The sequence below is a fragment of the Sarcophilus harrisii genome, chromosome 2 (assembly GCF_902635505.1).
Source record: "Sarcophilus harrisii chromosome 2, mSarHar1.11, whole genome shotgun sequence".
Lineage (NCBI taxonomy): Eukaryota > Metazoa > Chordata > Mammalia > Dasyuromorphia > Dasyuridae > Sarcophilus > Sarcophilus harrisii.
Genome location: NC_045427.1, coordinates 66,048,950 through 66,071,819, shown reverse-complemented (window position 1 = coordinate 66,071,819; position 22,870 = coordinate 66,048,950). Strand labels below are relative to the sequence as shown.

Genomic DNA, 22,870 nt, shown 5'->3' with positions numbered 1-22,870 from the left:
AGCTTCTTAGTAACCCAGTATGTTTGGTTATTTGTGTGTAAGAAGCAAAAATATATTACATTTTATTGACATGACATTTTGCAAGTATATTGTATGGCTAAAAGATTTTCTGGCATCAAAAAGTTTTCACTCTATCCAAACTGTAAACAAAGAAAAGGAAAACAGATTTTTAAAACCATCAAACAAATATTAATAGGAATAACAATGCTTAATCACATGTCTATATTGCTTTATAGTTTGTAAAGAGTTCTTCACCAAAATCTTATTTGGGATGTAGTATAAATATTATCTCAAATTTCTAGACTAGTCAGGTGAATTTTGAGTGAAATGCCATGGCAAAAGTCTCATGGTTAAGAAATGACAGATACCAAAGTCTTCTAACTCCAAATAATGCTCTTTTCACTGACTTTTCTTCTTATTACCGCTTGTAAAACCAGAGGAAAGTCCCTTTATCTGCCTGAGCATCATATTTTTCTTCTTAAAATGAGTCAATTAGACTGGATAAGCATAAGATCCTTTCTTATATTAAGCCCTCCTACACATGTTTCAGAATCAACTTTCAGATTCCTAGAGCCAGATTGTCTTTAGGGAGTTACACATTTTTTTTTTAATCCTGTGTTTAAATAGAATAATTTTTATGCAAAGCTGGGTCTCTTTGCTTTAAAAAACATCTGGATAATAGGTTAAATTATAAATAGCATAGTATAGTGGGAGAGAGTTGGATATATGATAAGAATATTCTGTTTTCCCCTATTAATTCCCCAAGTAACTCTTAAAGACTGCCAAGTTACAAATGGCAGATCTAAATTGTTGCAGGGTGTTTCCACACTGGGAATTTCCTGCCTAATAAAAATATTTTTGTTGAAAAATATGCTAATGACATAGATTTATAAAATATGGCTCAGCTATTCTGAGACTTATGGATATAGCCTTCATCCTCCATAAAGCTTCATTTCTAGCATATCATTGTGCAGTGTTCTAAACTGTTCTGCTGTTAAAAAAAAAAAAAAATCAAAATAAACCAAGTCCTATCCTCAAGCAGCTGACATTCTTCCAATAAAGTCTGAAGTATGACTTGGATAATGTACTATTGTCTGTATTTCCATCCTTTGAATTTTCTAACTTATTTTTTGATGTAGTCCAAATGTATCTAAGAAAAATAACATTCTGAAAGAATGAAGATAACTATTTCCAATCTTTTTTATAGCTTCAAAAACAAATTTAAAAGTTCACTATGAATCCTAAATTGTTTTGTTGTGTCTGACATTCTTTGACCCCATTTTGGGATTTTTCTCAACAAGGATACTGGAATGGTTTGTCATTTCTTTCTTCAGCCCATTTTCCAACTGAAGAACTGAGGGAAACAAGATTGACTTGGCCAGGACCACATAGCCAAGTGTTTGAGACCAGATTAAACCATAGGAAAATGAATCTGTCTGATTCCAGGCCTGGTACTCTATCCAGTATGCCACCTAGCTGCCCACAAAGTGTTTTACACACACACACACACACACACACACACACACACACACATTATCTTTTTTTAACTTTCAAAATTCTTAGTTGATCACACAAAATAAGGGTTCTGTCCCCCTTCTTGTGCAATGAACCTCTAGTCGATCTGGTGAAATCCTCATATCACTCTCTCAGAAGATTTTTTTAGATATATAAAATACATAAAATTATAAAGAAAAATAATAACACCATATTTTTATTGAAAGAAATTATAAATCCCAGATTAAAAGCTTTTTTTAACTATTCAGCTTCTAAAACATTCTTGTTGTTTCACTTTAGGTAAATTACTCAACTTTTAGAACTTCAAACAACTCTCTAGAAATATGTTATAGAAAAAAAAAATAGAAATTTGTACTGAAAGGAAGACTTTCATCATCTAGGAGTTCTGTATATTGCTGAAATATGCTAAAAAGTTCAACACTAGAAATAAATAATATTAATGAAAATGACAATAAAGATGTTCATGTCAGCTATAGAGTGTCATATGTTTTCATCTAACTTCCAGATGAAATCTCCTATATTTGTTCTGCCTCTTTTAGAATGTAAGATCATTATTTGAGAAAAGTGACTTTCTCTGATTTTCCATTTGTATCCCTAGTGTCTTCAATTTATTCCTTCATTCTTTCATCACAGATCTATTAATTATGCCTATCCTGTCATCCAGTTTTAACTGAAATGACAAAATTTCAAAACAAAGAATAAAATCTCAAATTGTTCAATTTATACGACCAAGTCACAGATCAACTAAGGGGTAGAAGTAGAAGAGCAGGGCATTTATTCAGTTTTCTTTCCACTACAACATTTAGTCTCCATTAGTTGTGATGTTCATCATTGAAAAAAAGCAAAAAGAAAAACCCAACTATTAATGACATCACAGATGTATTTCAGTATTTTATTATATACTAGATTTAGACCTCAGAATGACATTAGAGATTGTCTAAACCAACTCCCTCATTTGACAGATGAGCAAATTGGGAACTCAAAGTAAGGTGACTCATCTAAGTCCACATTACATTTATACATATAGTGACTTGCATAAAAGGATCCAAACCCACTTTCACTAATTCTAAATTCAGCACTCATGCAATAAATCCCATTATTGTGTTCTTTTCTCTCTGCTTAACACAGTCCAGAAGAGAAGAAGAGAAATTAATCAAATGATTATGGAGTCAGGAGGGAGAAGATTCTTGTCCCATTCCTTATAAGGTACTTTATGGCCATTTTCACTTAAATAATGTTTGTATAATATCAATGTCATGCAAAAGAAGGGAAAACAATCCCCTCAAATTTAACATTATTATTTTAAATATATATTTGTATATGTACATATATATATATATATATACATGTATATCCATATCCTAGAATTTGAAAAGTACTCCAATATCAATCAGACCAGCCAGCATTGGTACTAGAATCTTTTCTCCAAATGCTCAACAATTAATAATAACTCAGCATTATTTAATACATCTAATAATGGGGAAGAAGAAACCAGGTGGCATAGTGGAAAGGGAGCTGGCTCCATTAGGAATATCTGTATTTAAGTTTTTGTTCTGCAATATATTTATTGGTGATATGACCTTGAACGAGTCCATTAAAATCTTGGTAAGCCAACATCTCTCTAGGTCTAGAAATTGTTAAGCAAATACCCATATACACTGGCAGAAAACATTTTAACCTGAAACTCTGTGTGTCAATAAAATCACAGGTCCTATCCAAATTAGTAAAATAATAGTGCAAAGAAAAATAATGGGTCTACTATCTCATATTTACAACAAAGAATATAAAATATTATAATAACAATGCATTATTTATATTAGCATTGATAAATCGTTTAATTTAGCAAAATATTATAGTTATATAATAATGAATTATAATATATTTATGTTTTATAAAATAATGAAGAAATACTATTTTCCTGCTACTCTAAAAGTTCAAAATGTATCAAAACAGTAGGGGGAAACAAACTTTCCTCACTATGCTGTATGTTGTTTAAAGAGGGTAGTTCTCCTACTATTATTCAATTTGATAATGATGGAGTAACCAACTACTTCTAGAGGGAAAACAATTTGGTAAATGTTTCCCACAGAAACCATCAAAATAAAGAAAGGAAAAAAAGCACTTGGAAATCTTATAGTTAGAATTGTCATTGAAGTACTGTGAATTATTTTCAGCTTTTTAAAGGTTCTGGCTCTCTGATGATTGGAGAATAAGGAATATGATGATAGATCTCTTGGGCTGAAAGTTCCCAGATGAGCCTCTTTCCTATCTTTTCTGCTGAGGTCTGAGTCAAAAACCTGATGTAAATTATTCCATGCTCAGGATGCTTGGCCAAAAGGGCATGTTTCTTAGTGATAGAGATAAACAGATGTATCTTTGCAGAGGAGAAAATATTGGACCCAGAGTGTTGGGCATGCTAGAAATTAAGAAACCAATCCTATTGCCAATGAAGATTCTCCAAAGATGGGAACTGGACAGTAAAGAGCCATGGTGGAACTTGCTTCTGACAGGTAAAGTCGCTGAAGGTCAATGAGGATTTCAAAATTTATAGGAGGGCAGAGATGTCAGGAGACAAGGAATTTATTGCTTATGCTCTCTCTCTCTCTCTCTCTCTCTCTCTCTTATATATATATATATATATATATATATATATATATATACATATATAGACCAGACTTGGGCCACTGTAATTTATTTCAAATAGAAAATGGTTATTAAAAAATAACCAGAAATAAGAAATAAATATTGCTGAAATATATCAGGAAAGGATCTCTGGAAGGCTAATAGACACTGGTCTGAGATGTTTAAGTCCTTAGTTTAAGTCACTAAGTCTCTTAGTGAAAGTGGAACACAAAGGTACACATAAGCCTCTTGTCCCCAAAATAAATTGTATTTTCTTGTAAGATTTGTCCAGATAAAATTCTGTCTCCATACCTTCCTCTGTAAGTATCCAGTCACCTATTGTCCATGCCTGGAAGAAGTCCTTACCATACTGGAACCTTTTTTTTTTCTTGACTGGTTAAGAAAAATGCCAGCCATAGGCTTACCTTTATTCTCTAGACATCTCAATTATAGTTTTTTGGACAGCTCTCATATTATTCCATTATATTCATATTCCTCCATTCTCTCTCTCTCTCTCTTTCTTTCTCTCTCTCTTTTTCTGTCTCTCTCTCTCTGTCTCTGTCTCTGTTTCTCTGTCTCTGTCTCTGCTCTCTCTCTCTCTGTCTGTCTGTCTCTCTCTGTGTTTCTGTCTCTCTCTGTCTCTGTTTCTCTTTCTGTCTCTGTGTCTCTGTCTGTCTCTCTCTCTCTGTCTCTCTCTTTCTTTCTGTCTCTCTGTGTTTGTGTCTTTTCTGTTTCTGTTTGTTTCTCTTTTTTCTGTCTCTCTCACTTTCTATCTCTGTCTTTATTTCTTGTCTTTCCAGTTCTTGAACCATAAACCAGAATCAACTCAACTCTACCATTATGTCTGATTGAAATATGACACGCTGCTTCTTTATGGTCTCATTCTCCATTCATGCAACTTACCTACCTCAGATCATCACTTCTCTCTCTGTGTTGTTTGCTTCTTTGGAAGTTAAGTTCAGTAAACAAAAGGAACATCTCTGTTTTTAAATCTTTATGCCTAGTACATAAACTAATGCTTGGCATATAACAATTCTGAAAGTCCATTAATTCATGAATTTATTAATCAATGTTAGTGCCTTTCCTTTGTTATTTTCAGTCGTTCCTGTATTTATTCTGAATGTGTGTAGTCCATTGCATATTGTCTCCTGCATTAACTTGTGAGCTTCTTAAGAGTGAAGCTCTTCTGACCCTTTCTTTATACGTACAAGCCTAGCACAGTACCTAGAATATTAAGTGTAATAAAAATTTATTGAATTAGTAGGCACCTAATATATGTTTATTGACTAAGTGACTAAAACTCTGTCCCTCATTCATAAAATATATTGCTACTACCACTGCTGCTGCTAGAATGTTTATATGTCATTATTACAATCATTATATATACACATATGTATATGTGTATATATAATACATATTATGCATGTCACTTTAGAAATGAAGACACTGAGTCAGAAAGAAGTTAAGTGATTTATTTGTTCAGGATCGAATGGATCACTTAGTCTAAGATGGAAATTTTAACTCAGATCTTCCTGGATTTTAAATTCAATGTGCTATTTAAAACTATATTCAGATGCTTCAAAGAAAAAGGCAGGGAAAGAGAGAGAAAGAAGAAGAGAGAGACAGAGGCAAAAAGAGAAAGAGACAGCCAGGACAGAGACAGAGAGATAGAGACAGAGACAAAAAGAGAGATCGAGAAAGAGAGAGATAGAGAGGAGACAGAAACAGAAAAAAAAAAAGACAGAGAGAAAGAGAGAGAGAAGAGAGAGAAACAGAGACAGAGACAGAGAAAGATAGAAACAGAGAGAGATGGGGGGGGGGGAGATAGAAAGAGAAGAGAGGAGAGAGGGGAAAGACAGAGACAAGAAAGAGGCAGAAACAGAGATGCCTTTAGAGAGCAGTGATTTTGGAGTTCAAGTCCGCCTCTGACACCTACTACCTGAATGACACAGGCCTAGTCATTCACCCTGCTAGCATTATCCTATCATATATGGTGAAGAGCTTGGACTAAATAACATTTTAAATTCTTTCTAATACTAAATCGATATTCCTATTGATCTAGGAAAATTGTAATATGATTTACATGAATCAATTTGTAGGGTCAAAGTGGAGTGGAAGTATCTGAATAAAATGTTTGCATTTCAGAGAGTCAGTATGGTCTACAAATAATTCCTACTCCTATAGAACTTTAAGGTTTTCTGGTTTTCCTCACAATTCCTCTGCAAAATAAATAGAATGGAGAAATAATAATGAATTGGAATCTATGTTCTAGTACTTATTGTCTCTGTGTCCATGGGCTACTATTTTTTTTTTTTTTTGCCTCTGTGAACTTCATTTTCTGTAACTGTAAATGTGGTTCCAAATGCTTATATTACCTACTTCAGAGGGTTCTCAGTAGAGTAGTAGCTTAAGGCTAAAAGTATTATGTACAATATAACATAAATGAATATTTATATATTTTTTCTCTCTCTCTTTGCTACAGTCCTGACGAAAAATAATAGTACTAGGTAACATTTAAATAGCACTTAAAAGTCTGAAAAGCATTTACATAAAATATCACATTTAATTCTCTAGCCAACTTCTGAGGTAGGTAAGAATAATTATTTCCCCCCCTTTGCATATAACAAAATTAAACCTGAGAGATAGATAAGTGACTTCCTATGGGACACACAGCTAGGAAGTTTCTGAAGTGAGATTTGAACTTGGGTATTCCTCCTTCCAGGACTAGTGTTCTATCTACTATGCTATTTTTTAAATTTAAATTTAAAAAGGCAAATGGTTTCCATTCTAAAGATTTATAAATTGATAAGCATTTATTTATTCTATTAGATTGTTACCTCCATGAGAGCAAGAGCTGTTTTTGCTTTATATATATCCAGTTATTGATACAGTGACTGGAAAGTAGCAGGTGCTCAATTAATACTTGTTAATTGATTCACTGATTCATGAAAGCACAATAATAAGAGTTCCACAATAGCATAGTCAATAGGTTATGCTAAGTTTGGAGATTGTCAAGGGAGGAATATTTTCTGGCTAAGGCTTCCACTTTAAAATCAGCTTCCAAAATGTTGTTAAGCAGACATAACCTGTCAAAGTTAAGGACTTAACCCTGGCAGTGGTGATCAGCATACAGTATCCAAAGACTGCCTCAACCTGCTTTGATTCTATAAATCGCATAACTGATTCTATAAATCCCAAATCAGTAAGTACTAATAGCTGGGGTGGGGAGGATCTAAAAGGAGAATATCAGACTATAAATTATCACAAGTAATCAGTGAATTACCAACTCCAAATAAAAGCCTCAATATTTCTCTGAATGTTCTTCTCTACCACCGTGGGAGAATTGGAGTTTTTTTGTTTTTTTTGTTTTTTTAACAACTATAAAACACATAATCCCAAATTATTATAATGACCTGAATTTGAGTGCAATTCTATCAGAGGCCATGGAACTGAACTTTCCTGGAGTTCTGGAGGTAAGTATGAGAGAGATAATTTCCCTGACTCCACAGAGGAGGTCAAAGGATTTATTTGAAAGCTAAAGGTTTTAAAATGTCATTATATACTTCTCTTTAAGAAGTCTACGAGGCAAAGCAGGATATTTGAATCTTGTGGAAGATATGGATGCATAATATTTCTGAAAATCTTTGCTCAAATAGGATTCATGCTTTGGGGAGGGGAGTTGACTAGATGATCTCTTATGGATTCTGTGAAAAATTGTAGCTTATTGTGATATTATTAATGTTATTATGATTATGATTGTTATGTTATTATTAATTAATCTTATGGCTTATGATAATAATATTTTTGTATAAGACATTATTTTGTGTAGCATTGTGTAATATGAAGGGCTCTCAGTTTGGATTCAAAAGACCCAAGCTTCAAATTCTGGTATTTATATAATCTTAGGCAAATTATATCCCCTTTATAGATGTCAATGTTCTCTTCTCTGAAATGAAAGGGTAGATCTAGACAATGTCTAATAGCTTACCAGTTGCCTATCTCTTAGCCTATAGTTAAAAACATTAAACAACCAGTTTTTTACTAAAGGATGTCATCTTTTAAGACTAGGATGCCTTCTTAAAATCATCTAATCTTCTGCAGTTCTTCCATTTTTTAAACTAGAGGAGATCAACACCTAAAGAGGGCTTGTGCATGCTTTGTTTCTATGGTAATCCTTACACTCTTCCCTACACAAGGAGTGAGTTGCCCTCCCCTATTTTCTTTGTGTATGAAATTCCTGCCCATTTTTTAACGTTCAATACACATTACACCTATTTCATGATGCTCCACTTTCCCTTGTCAAAAGTGATCTCTAATCTCCTACCTGTAGCTTAGTCAATTTTCAGTTTTGTCTGACTTTTTGTGAACCCATTTGGGGATTTTCTTGCCACCAACACTGGACAGAGGCAAACACGATTATATACCTTGCCCAGTCACACATCTAGTGAGTGTCTGAGGTCACATTTGAAACCATCAAGATGAGTCTTTCAAATTCCAGACCCAGTTCTTTGTCCACACCTTGAATTTTATAGATCACTTATTATCACAAAAATTATCTCCAATTATCATTTATTTTAGAGACACTTACTTTAGAGCTGACCTTGCTGCTATTTTATCTACTTCTCAGACTTTAAGTTTCTTAAGGGTAGGTAACAAACTTTTTAACTTTCAATAGCTTTCTCCATAACCTAATCCAATGCTATGTATAGTTTTGTTATTGTTATTATTGTTGTTTGTTTGTTTTTAATTCGTATCTTCAACTCATTAGAGAAACTCTGATAAGCAGACTCCTTCTCATAATACAGATTGCCACCTGCTACCTCAGGGAGATGAAGTGATCTGTTTTGAGTCACATAGCCTCTATGTATCAGAGATGAAAATTGAACCAGACACTCCTAATTCAGAAAGAATCACAGAATTGGGAAAGTGACCTCAGCAATCCAAACCAAACATGAGAGGAATCTCCACTAGAGCATCTCTGTTATGTAGTTATATAGTTTCTGCTTGAAGAGATCTAGGGAAAGAGCACTATCACCCTTCTGGGTAGTCAGTCTATCATCTTTGAACAACTTTGTTAAAAAGGTGTTTTGTTTTGAAATTTGTTTTTCCTGATATAATAACTATTTTGTCTAAGAAGTAAATTTATGCAAAAGGACCAGTATTCATAGTGATTCTGTACTTAGAAGGCTAGGTATGAAATGGCTTGGTTATACCCATTTAAATATTTATTTTAAAATCCCCAGAATTTTTAATGACCATGCTCCCCTATCAATCAGGGAGTCACTGACACAGAGCCCATATTTGGCTCTTTGCAATTTCTATCCAGAGCAGTTTCCCTATGTGGCCTTGCTTAACAAAGGCCTCGGCCAGTAGCCCTGCAAAAATTTGAAGAAACCTATTATGTCTTCGTTAAGTTTTCTTTTCAGACTGAACTCCCCCAATTCCTTTAGTCAATTATTATATTGCATGGACTCAAAATCCTTCACCATCCTGACAGTCTTCCTGTCCACATTCTATAACTCATCAATGTCCTTTTTAAACCATCATTCTCAGAAAAGCACACAGAACTTCAAATGAGGTTTGCTGAAGGTAGAATACAGTGGAATATCATCTCCATCTTCTTGCAAACTTTGCCCTTCTTAAAACAGTTCAAAATCCACACTAATTGTATTGGATGCCACATCTGTACTACAAACTCTTATTGATTATTTTTTTACCTGCAATAACTAATCCTGTATTCCCTAGGACATATGGTCTTTATATACAGTATTCATCTAATTGTATTGTAGTGTTGTTATGTTTTAGTAAGTGATTTTCCCAAGGTCACTCTGTGACTAACAAAATTAGAGATGAACCCAGCTCTCTTAATTTTACTTTATATCATATTTGTTCCATATCAATAATGCAATGGGTCTCAATCTACTAATGCAATAAAGGGTTTTGAATCTAAAACCCAACAATGCTGAGGGGAGAGATAATAGAGATTGTTTATATGAAGGCTTACCATTTACTTTGAACTGCAGAGCTAGTGTCCTCAGTAGGACCTTTGTCAGAGGACCCTTTATACTTCTCATTAGAGCAAGGACTAATTTATGTTTGTAAAATTATGGCAAAAATCTTACCTGATTGACTTCCATAACACCTGATAAGAATGACAGTCATTTCATTGCTGAGACCTTTACAATAATGACCTCAAATATTCACTAACTCTGACAAAGTTACTCAACTGCTCTGTGTCTCAGTTTCTTTACTTATAATAGGGAATAACAATAGTATCTATCTTTTAGATGTATTGTAAAGATGAAGTAAGGTAACTTGTAAAGTTTTTGTAAACCTTAAATCACTGATTAAATGTTAGTTGTTATCATCATCATTATTAAGCTTTTAAAAATTAATAAACTAAGGCTAGAAGAGATAAAATGACTTGCCTAGAAGGCTAGTAAGTGACTGAGTCAGGATATGAGGCAAGTTCTTCAATTCTAAATCTAATACCCTTTAAAGCATACTCATTTAAGCATATTATAATAAAAACAACTCATATTTGATTAGGGTTTCCCTGATAAAGATCCTAAAAGGAGGATATGAATATTATTATCCCCATTTTACAGATGATAAAATTTTATAGACTAAGAAACATTAAGGAACTTGGGATCACCACTAAGAAATGAAAGGACTAGCATTAAAACTCAATCTTCTTTCCCCAAGTCCAGTATTTTGTTTGTTTTTTGTTTTGTTTTTTTCTTATAGTACCATTCTCTCTCTCATTCATTGGACAACTACCATGAGTTACATAGCACTTTAATATTTACAAAACATGTCCTTTTTTACAAACTTATGATGTGATTTAAACAATTACTATTTCCATCTTATCAATGTAAAAATGGAAGTTTGGAAATTCATTAACTTGCTCATGTTGATGTATTGAAGCTTAATGAAGCTTGGATATTCACCTTACTCTCTGGATTCCAAGATAAGAAAACATCAATTGCTATGAAAAATGACATTATTTCTTTAATATGATATTACTAACCTTACCTTTGAATAGTCTAATGTAATTTATGTAATATAGATGATAATTTTGTATCACTAAAAGCTGTTTCCAAGTTTATTTTATTTTAAATATGTTATGTCACTTCAAATATTAAGTGAAAATTTGAAACTTTACAGTTCTAAACATTATGTGATTATGTTGTCTTGATAATTTTCTATCCACAATTATAATCCTTGACTAGAATTTCTATAATATGTTATAGTTTTCAAAGATTTATCTTCATAATAACTTTATGATTTGCAAATGCTTGCTTTAGAATACCTTGATGATGTAATGGATAAAGCACTGGACCTGACAGCCCACTTCAAACTTCAAAGACATCCTCAGATACTTACTAGTTGTATGAATAAGGCAAGTCACTTGTCCACTGTTTGTCTCAGTTTCCTCATGTGTAAAATAAAGACAACAATAATATCTTTCTCCTAGTTTTATTATGAGATTAAAATGAGTTAATACAAAACTCCGCAAACTTTAAAGTGCTATAAAATGCTATTAGTATTGTGGATATTGTTATTACTGTTACATCTCTACTACTACTGCTACTACTACTATTACTACTACTACTACTATTACTACTACAGCTTTTATTAGTGAACAAAATGAATGGCAACTTCACTGCCCAAAATAAGGACAACTAGGATTTGTACCCAGGGCTTTTCACTTTTTATCAAACTACAATCAAGATCCTGATTTCCTTTCTCTCTTGGCTTGCTTCTTTTTCTCTATTTCACATATGCTATGATAATCTTGGGTGGATAAGTATTATAGTGGTTAGCTTGTAGAGCTTGAGTCAGGAAGATCTGAGTTCAAATTCAGCCTATGATACTTACTAGCTGTATCACCCTGAGTAATTCACTTGATTCTGTTTGCCTCAGTTCCTCATCTGTAAAATAAGCTGGAAAAGGAAATGGTTAATCACGCTAGTATCTTTGCCAAGAAAATTCAGGAAGGGGTCATGGAGATTCTGAAATGACTGAACAACAACAATGATCTCACAATAGAGAATGGGGACCAAAAGGTGTAGTAGCATCATTAAGAAAATGAAAAACAAAAACCAAACGTTTGTTTTAATCCACTCAGAATTATTTTAGCAGTCATATCATTCATTTATTTTTGGAAGGCCAGCCCTGCAGATATCAGCTTTTCGTTTTTGAATATGTAGGGAGAGCAATTTCAATTATCACCAGCAACTAAATGGATTTTAAGTACATTAATCAAATACGTAGGCATTTCTTCTTTGGTAGGTAGTCAGGATAATAGTTTAGATGCATTAAAACACATCAGCTACTCAACTATATCAGTATATCAGCAATTGTGTTTAAATGATAGTAAAAACAAATTTAAGGAAAGACAATATTCATGCTAGAACCTATTGTTTATTTTTGTTTATACTTCATTCTGGGAAAAAAAAAAAAAAAAAAACTGATGACATCAAGAGGGTGATGTGTTGACTTACAAACGAACCGGAAGAGCTGTGCAGAGACATCAGCCTCATACTCTTTTCCAGAACCAATGGAATCCAATGGCAAGAATGACATGGGTCAAGATGACTGCTAATGGCTTCAGGTGCAGCAAAATTTAGAGTAGCTGATTATTATCTAATCTTGGACTTTTTAGATAAAATCTGTGAATTTTTTTTTTTTTTGGCCTAACACTGCCTCACTCTTACATATTTTATTCTTCTTAGCATCTTTATTCTTGGACTTTCCCATGGTGAGCTGACCTGGATGCTTCCTTCTGAATTCTATTCCTTCCTGAATTGCTTTCTATTTTGGTACTCCACTAATAATCCTGAGTGTCATCTGCTTCAGGAGGGATCTCGAATATTGCCTTCCTGTTCCATAACTGCCTTTGATCTTTAACTGCCATATATGTCATTATGCCACCTATAATAAATATTATTTCTTGGATTACTGAAAAAATATTGCTTAGAAATAGCAACTAAATTTTCCCATCAAACTACAGCTGGTATCTCTTACTCCTTAATTTAACCCTGGATTTCTTTATTCTGCTTTAAATGAAATCTTTATATCCCTTTCAGATATGCTTAAGAGTAAGAAAAAAAAAAACAGAAAGCAAATGAAACAAAAAAACTTGCCCAATTTTGTGCCTTGTAGGCACTAATTGCTCTGTTGCTACATCTAATTGCTCTAGCAAAAAATTTTTATTGTTATTCTCCTAATTCCAGAGGCCTAAAAGTCCCTGCTCCATCTTTGCACAGTGGTGAACAACTCTTAACTCTATTCAATGACTTCATCTTGTCTATTCATCTTCTCTCAGCTAGTGAAAAGAGAATGATAGCATGAATCTCCAACAGCATGAATCTCATATATATTTTTTTTCTCCAGTTAAGAGTGATATCCTGGCAACCAAATTTACTCACTTCAATTATCTTCCCTCCCTTCTGCCACATACACTTCTTTATCGATACCTAATCCAAACACAAAAGGAGTTTTGACATTTCTAACAGATTTTTTGTTTGTTTGTATATATGTTCAATCTAGCTCTTAATAGGACAGTCCTATTACTTTCCTTTTCAAACATTTAAACTCATATTAAATAAAACTTCAGAACTGAAAAAAAAAACCCTCAGCTGTCATTTGGCACAATCATTACCTGAAACAAGAATTAACCTGACAAGTAAGCATTCAACATCAAAAGACTTCCATTAGGAAAATATTTGAAGACCAGTGAAGCAGCTCAAGGACATGCTAATTTTTAGGAAGGTGTTCCTTATATTGAATTCAAATCTACTCTGTTACTTTCATATACAGGTTCTACTTTTGCCCAGTTTGGCAAAGCAAAACATGTAGAATCTACTCCTCCAAATATTTGAAGACAGTTAATTTGTCATTTAAAGCCATTCACAATCTGGCTCCAAACTTTTCCCAAGTTAATTATTCAATACTCCCTTTCTCACACTCAAAAATATATCCAAACTGGCTTTCTTGCTATTCCTCAAACATGACATTCCACTTTCTATCACCATGCCTTTGAAAGTTCTTTTTGTCCATTTTTGGAATGCTTTTCCTCATGCCTGTATTTCTGAAAATTATCATATTTCTACAGGAATCAGTTCAAGCACACACACACACCCACCCACACACACACACACTCAAACACATATACATCCATATGCCTCCACTCATACCACCATGAGTTATTTGTATATCTAGTAAGCCATTAGTGCATCGCCCTCAAGTACTTGCATTGCTTTTTACAATTTTATATAAATGTATATGTGTCTACATTATTTACCTTAATTGAATGCAAGCTACTTAGGAGCAAAGTTTGTGTCCTTTTTCTTTTTGCTGGGGCTATAACTTCCTGGCACATAGAATTAAAGATGTAAACCTCGAAGTCATTTTGTTTTGACTGATTAATTAGCTCTAACCCTTCTCTTCTTTGGGCAAAATATTGTTGTTACTATTATTTATTTATTTATTATATTTTTATTCTTCAAAAGGACCACGATATCAGAAAGATGATGTCATGATATGCAAGTGAATTGGATTTAAGTGAAGGAGGACTGAATATTAGAAACAATATAAGAATCCAGTAGACTGACTTTTAGTTCTTTTCTCTTCATAACATTCTCTTTCTAATCCCTCTTTTTTATTATTGTTATTAAACAGTTAAACTGTATAAAGCTTTCCAAATACAGGTAAAACCCTCTGAAATGATTGAGATTTCCCAGAATAAGAATAAATGTAATCATGGCTTGGATATTGGAAAGAACACTGGATTTTAAATCAAGATTTCAAATTTTTACTCCAGAAATCAGTTAATTGACTGATTTTGGATGATTCCCTTAACTTTGTTTTACAGATTACTCCCTAAAAAATCATTTTCTTCAATGATCACATGAGAATAATAGTGCTTTTTTTCTTCTTCTTCCTCTTCTTCTTCTACAATAGTGGTAGAAAAAAGCACTTTGCATTTGGTACTCAATTCCACAGCCAAGGATTAAGAGTGCCAAACTATGTGAATCACTCCAGATAGGAAGACAAATCAAAAAATGTTCCCTCTCTCAAGCAATTTATATTCTTATGTAGCCTCTTAAAAATCTTATATGAATATGAATTACAGCATTGTGAATGGGCAGCTGGGTAGCATAGTGGATACAATGGCAGATCCAGAGTGAAAAAGACTCATCTTCCTGAGTTCAAATCTGGTCTCAGACACTAGCAGAAAAGTTGTTGATCTGTATCATTTGATGGAGTATATTCTTTTGGAGATATCTACATCAATTATTAATCATTTGGAGTTATCTACACCAATTATTAATCACTACCACGATCACCACCACCACCATATATTAAGCTGAAATCTCATGCTTTATAACCTCTTCACACCTTATCCTGAATAATTCTTATCCTAAATTCTTATCCTAAAAAGTATCACACAGTTCTACTAAATTCCTGGGAACCTTACTCCATTTCTTATATTTTAAAGAGATACCAATGTAGGACTCTAGTTATTTATCTATTGTTTTTCACTCTTCCTAAAAAACAAAAACAAAAACAAAAAACAGCTCCTTGTAGATTAACCAATCAAAAAACATTTATTAAGTGCTTATGATGGTCCAAGCATTATGCTAAGTTCTGAGGATACAAAAAGAAATAAATGACAGTTGCTTTCTTTAAAAAGCTTACAGCTTAATAGAGGAGACAGCATTCAAATGAATAAATACAAAGCAAGCTATCTACAACATAAATAAAATATAATTACAAAAGAGAAGGCACTGGCATTAAGAGGGATAAAGAAAGCCTTTCTGTAGAAAGTGGGATTTTATTTAGTACTTAAAAGAAAGTGGATGGCAGTAGTCTGACTAGAGAAAGAAAAAGCATTCTAGATTTTGGGTATAGCTGGAGAAAATGCCCAGAGCTAAGAAGTGGAGTATCTTGTTATTGAAATAGTCAGAAGGCCAATATCCCTGGATCAAAGAATACATGTTAAGAAATAAAGCATAAGAAGATGGAAAGGTAGGAGACAACTAAGTTTTAAGGTCTTTGAATGTCAAACAAAAACATTTTGTATTGAGCATGTTTGTTGAGGATAGAGGAAAGGCAATGAAGGAAGAAGGGGAAAGGGTAACATGATCAGATTTATACTTAAGAAAATCAGTAGTTGAATGGAGGATGGTTTAGAGTTGAGACAAACTTGAGGTAGGCAGACCCTAGGCTAGTGCACTAATCAAGATGTTAAGTGGTAAATGTTTATACCCAGGTGTGACAGTCTCAGAAGAGTGAAGTGTACCTGGGAGATGTTGCAACAGTGAAATTGGCAGGTCTTGGGAACAGCGTGGATCTGAAGGATGAGAGATGGTAAGGAGTCCAGGATGATTTGTAGCTTGTGCACCTGAGGGACTGGAAGAATGGTATTAACCTTTATAGTAATAGAGAAGGAGGAGAAGATTTAGGAGGGAAGATAAGGAGTTCTGTTTTAGACATGTTGAGTTTAAGATGTCTATTGGACATTCTGTGCAAGATGTTAGAAAAGCTGTTGGAATTATAAGATTGGAAATCGACAGAGAAAGGCAGGAAAGGTAAATTTGAGAATCTTTAGCATAAAAATGGTAATTAAATCCAGAGGAGTTGATAAGATCACTAAGTGAAGTAATATGGAGAGAAAAGAGAAGAGAACCCAGGATAGAACCCAGAGGGACATCTACACTTAGAGGACCTTGATTTGGAAGGGGATCTAGCAAAGGAGACAGAAAAGGAATAGTTAGGTATAAGAAAAACTAGAAAGTAGTGCACCAAAAAACTGAAGAGATATGAGATAAGAGAATATGAAGGAGGAAAGAGAGTGATCAACAGTGTAGGTTATAGATTGTTTAAGGAGAATGACCCTTAAGAAAAGGTCATTGAATTGAACAAGTAAGACTAAAATGCAACAGAGACATCATCTAACCCAATCCCTTCATTTTCAAAATGAAGAAACTCAGGCTCATAAAATGAATTTGTTCTTCCAAAGTTGCCTACCAAAGTGAATAGTGTGGCTGAACTTTGAACTTATGTGTTCTCACTCCAAGTTTAGTGTTATTTCCACTACTCTATTTTGAAAAATGTCAACACCTTCCTGGGTCTACACTGTATCTTTCCATTGTCTTTTTAATTGTGTAGATTAATAAAACAAAATGTTCATACAAACTCAAATATCTAATAGAACTAAGACTCAGTAAATTATAAAGAATCACATTCCTTCTTAAATTTATTAAAACATGAAAGAGTGGGATCTGTACAAATGGAACTAACTAAATAATAAGATGAATCACTTTTCCAAGTGAAGTTTTCATCCTCTACAATTATATCATTATCTTAAGTAAGATTTCCTAAGAACTTTACATTCTATTCAAATTTATCTCTAAATTTTCATTTAAGCACACACACATATAAACACATAATTTTAAAAGCCTCTATAAATTTCCTACAAGGTGCCAAACTTTGTGCCAAGTACTTAGATATATCATAGACAGCAAAAATATTCCCTGCCACAAGACGCACATATTTTAATGTGAGAGGCATCACATAAGCAAGTAGTGGCTATAAGAAATAGATCGGTTTTAAAAATTATTGGGATGATGATAAAGTCTATAGGAGACTATATTGACACACCCTTCATAGAAATAATAAAAGAGTTAATATGTTTATATCCCCAAAACAAATTGTAAGGGATAGGTACATGGAAGATGGGAAGGCATGGATAACTTACATGAAGATGACCAAGGAATTAAGTGAGTGAAGCATCACAAGATCCAGGCCAAGATATAGTGGGTAATGAAGGCACTATCCCTTGCAAAAGCACTATCCATGTTTGACTTTCAGGCATGACGGGCTTGTCTTCCAACGCTTGGTTTTATTCAAAAGGATATCAATTTTTTTTTCCTCAGGAACAATTTGGCTCCTTGACAAACCATCACTGAACCCAGATGGAGGGACTGAAGGGAGTCTGTGGGCCCACACAGCCAATGGGCCAGCTGCTGCTAGTCTGAAATGTTTGTCATTCCTAAATTCTAGGCTTACTTCTTCATTTTTGGTATTGTAGAACCTTGGTAAGAAGGGAACTAAGCTGTCTCTGAAAGCATTTAGGGCAGAAATATGCTATTTTTCCTCTTCTTAGATAATTTAAACTAATCTACCATTACTTATGAAAAGCTGTAGATGAAACGATAGAAACTGTAATAATCCAATGTCAAAATCCTGACTGTATTTGGCTTATTAGGCTTTTATGTATGCAGTTGTTATAAATGAAATATCTCTTTTCATTTATTGCTCTCAAAATGTAATTTTTAATTAAAAACATATATTAAGCTAGAATTTGAATTAGAGATTTGATGAGGGACTAGCTGTTATCATTTGATAATCAATAACCTAGAAAATTATGGATCATTTCAAAGTGAAAACTGCTTCATAAAGGCATATTTCCCAAGGGAAAAATGGGGAGGTCATGCCTCCTTGTCACAGCACATATTTTTTCCCCTGAAAGCACTATTAAAAATACAAGATGTTACTAGTATCTCCATATATGTTACAGAAAAGATTCATTGCATCTCCAAGGCAGTCTGGACAGTAGAGAATGTAATGTGGCATATGCTCTGATATGTATATATTTCTTATTGAATGACAAAGTAAATATTTGCATAAAAGATGAATACATTTTTGTCAGCATATAAAATACTGCTGTCCCAGAGCTACAATAACCCAGTCTTCTTTTTTTTTCCTTCTCTCCTCCTCCCCCACCAATATTTTCCCCCTGAATATGTATGTCCTCCAGATAAAGCAAGGTTAAATTGCTGCCTTTTTTGAGCCTGACAGTTTGGAAGCTCTGAATTGCACTGGCTAGTTGGAAAATTCAGCTTTGCACTCAAATTAACTTGATCGTGTGTAGAGAGGAAAACATAATCTATCTGAAACTATATAGAAAACACAGATAATAAATAACAGTCTGCAAATCACTTCTCTCCTTCATACTTGTCCTATGGAGTCATATTACATTTAATTTGATGCCAAACTGAAATTTGGGAGCTATGTTATTTAAATTACACCAAAACATTTCCCTCTTCTTTTTATTTCTTGGTAGAGACTGTGGAGTAAATGAGAAGAATAGAAGACTGTTGCTTCCTCTTCTCTTTCTGTCCTCCCTTTTCTCCTCCCCTAATACAGTCTCTGTTGATTTGGAGAAATATTCACAGGGGAAAGAGAAGATTTACATATAATAAGTACATATCTCTTTATTGTGTAATTTAGGAGAAGAAAGAAAAGGAGAAATGCGGAACTCTGAATTTGTTCACATCTCAGCAGGCAATCTCAGTGACCTTGAAAGAGTGACTCTATAGCCCTCTAATCAATCAGAGAAGAAATACCAATAGTTTCCTTCACTAGTTGTTGCCTTCTCTATTATTTGTCATTATTCCTTTATAAGTGTATATATAGGTTAAATGAGAGTAATTATGATGCCCACAATACATTGAATTTTTTTAGGTCTGAGAAAGGATCAAGGAGATCCAATCTTACCATGTGAACAACACACAATTCCCCAAATGATGATTTTCCTTCTCTGAGAGAATTATCTTCTGATGAAAAATTAATTTATATCCCTGTGATATAATCTTATGATCACAGGTCTAGAGTTCCAGAAGATTTCAGTGACCATCTATGTAGTGCAGCTTTCTCATTTTATAGATGAAGAGAAACAAATAGTCAGAAAGAGCTTAAGCCATTAGCTGGAGGTTACTGGTAAAAAACCATAGAGGCAAGTTTCAAATCCAAAAATAGTAATTATGTATATTATGTCTTAAGGTATTCTTTACAAATAATATCATATTTTTTCCTCCTCACTACAACCCCGGGGGGATAGACTTTATTATTATCTCTGTTTCACAGATGAGGAAATTGAGGCAGACAAAAGTAAAATTACTTATCCTACAATGAAGCTGAATTGAACTCAGATCTTCCTGATCATTACTCTATCCATTTTACTACCTAGTTGAAAAAGTAAAGCATTTGTCTTTTCATGTTTGTTAAATATCCTAAACCTTGGAATGGAGAATAAAACAACCACTACTATAATAGAAATATTTTCAAGCAAAATGGTCCCACTGTAAATGTCTGGTGGACTTCTCTTTGTACAAATTCATGCTTTAGCAGCAGACTGGTAAATCCAGTTTCCATTTCAATGTGAAATCATTCACCATCACAGATTTAGCCACTTTTCTGGGAGGTGAGAAAGTAGTTAGTATTTTAAAACTGAGTTTAATAAATAAGATAGCTAAGCAGAATTCTGGCTATAGTTTTCTAGAGTCAAATAATTAAATGGGAATTGGGCTTTTAAACTTGTATACAAAAGCAGGCATGAGTTACTATCTATTTCATGGTTTAACCTATAAAATTCTTTGAAAAGATATCTTCCTTCTAGGTATTTTTTTTAATACCAAAAAAAAATCTCTAAGACTATATTTGAAATCCACACTCAAACACATCATTAGCCAAGCCTTCACCCCTGGAGACCAGTGAGCAAGTTATAGATTTTCAGTGTTCTTTGGGAAGAAATCTATTTAGCCAGAGTACCTGTCCTGTCATATGGACGATTGGCAAAGGGAAAAAGACATGTACAAGTTGGAGAAGGACCAGTGGGAGGAGAATTTAGCTTCATTTTTAGAAAACCCATATGAAAGATTATTTCCCATTCTCAGAAGAATTCAGAAGTGAGAAAGTATAAACAAAGGGATTTTTTTTTCCAAAGGGTATTTTAGAAAACACACAAAACAATATCTACCCTATGGCACCATTCCAGAAATGCTAACCAATCAGAATTATCCACTTAAAGATCAGAAGATTATTTAAAAGCCAAATAGAAAAATGATAGAGGTGCCTCCTGAGGGGTTAGGTCCAGCTGTCTCATTCCTCCACTTTCTTATATTTAATTCACCATAACTGTCAAAAGAGGAGAAACAATCAAGTGCTTTTTGCATTTTTTATTGCTAAAAACATGTAAACAGAGCAACAAAATCAAGTGAACTCAACCAGGATGTATAAACTTTTGCCTCTCTGCTTTTTCAAAGGGCTGAAGGGGGGAAACTGTCACAATTTAGCATGATCTGGGAAGAAAGCATAGATTCTAACAAACTTTTACTCTGTATGCAAATACCCTTGGTATGCTAACCAAACTAACTAACATACTTCCCAAAACTAACTTTAAAGAAGAAATACCTTATAGGACTGGAAGAAATATCAGGGTCACGAGCAGTCACTTGACCAATCACAGAATTAATGGCAGCATTTTCATGGACTTCCAGAAGATAAGTAGGTGATGAGAAGACAGGAGGCTCATCAGCATCCTCCACTACGATTTTTACTGTAGCTGTATCCTTGAATGGTCCCCTACTGCTGAAGCGGGGATCAATATGAACATTGGCTGCTTCTACCTTCAGCGTATAGGATTTTTTGGTCTCAAAGTCCAGAGGCTGTTAAGAATGACAAAGATGAATGTCTCTCACTAATGACCACAGAAGCAAGAACAAATGAATATAATGCTGATGGATGAAAGTTATGTGCATTTAAACACATTCAGTGAGCTTTAATGCAATTGCTTCCCATTCCCAAGGATCCAACCTGTAAATTTTATAGGCATTTATTGATATCTGTTTATTATACAGGCTCAGTGAAAGCAATCTCCTATTGTTTTGTTTTGTTTTCCTCTTTTTCAGGGAAATTCACAAAATATTCTTCGTCATGAATTGTACCATTAAAATTTCACTTTGGATCTGTAATAAAATTTTACTAGTGTTGATGTGACCTGCATACTAATCATACATTTAATCGGTCCTCTGCTAGTAGGAGATAAGGAGGCATTGCACACCATCTCTATCTGGGAAAAATATTTTATTATTTCTACAACAGTGTGTGAAATGGAAAGGGCTAGAAATAACCACTGTTTGGTCTAAAGAGACATTATAAAGTGGAATTTAACACTGATCCTAATAAAAAAAAGTATGTGTGCTTTAAAAAAAACAACACACAATTCTGTTTCCAAAGAATTCCTGCACTACTAATCAGGAAGCCAAATGAAGTTTATCTTTCATCAGGATTTCCTTGAAAGCATTCTATCCTGTGATTTGTATTACATAAAGAGGTATCCTTATGAAGAGATGTATGTGTATATATGTTGATGTGCTTATTTTCTTACTAGACTCTAAATGACAAGATAGAGGATGGTATAAATAGATTTTTGCTTATACCTTTCCCATCCTTTTAGAAGCCATCTGAAGCTTCCTCATTGCATCATAACTGCTAAAATTTTGGTCATTCATATTTCATATCTTTAAAAATCATAAAATTATAGTTAACGAAAGGCACTAGGTAAAAAAAATGTTCCTTGAATAAATCCATATTAGCAACTTGACACACACATCTGCATCTGCATCATCACAATACCATTCTCTACCTCTCATAATAATTTCAAATTTCAAGGACACAAATTTGGAATGTCTCAAAAAAGGTAGTTAGATTTACATCACAATTTCTCATAAAAAATAGAACTTAAGATTTGAGGTGGGATAAAAATGGGAACACGAATAGAAATTATCAGACTCTTTCAGAAAGTCTGTGAAAGCTTAAATATACATTCTTACTTGAAAAAATTTGTGTTGATTTTTGTATTTGAAAATTTCCTAGTAAA

At 33.6% G+C, this 22,870-nt stretch overlaps 1 protein-coding gene across 1 annotated transcript in view; it reads right to left on the bottom strand.

The window, feature by feature from the left end:
* The window catches only part of CDH8 (cadherin 8), a 546,497-nt gene that overhangs the window by 194,020 nt on the left and 329,607 nt on the right, over positions 1-22,870 (bottom strand). Inside the window, exon 7 of the mRNA XM_031950338.1 lies at positions 21,403-21,656. Within this exon, the coding sequence (XP_031806198.1) occupies positions 21,403-21,656 (254 nt within the window). The remainder of the gene's footprint in view (positions 1-21,402; positions 21,657-22,870) is intronic.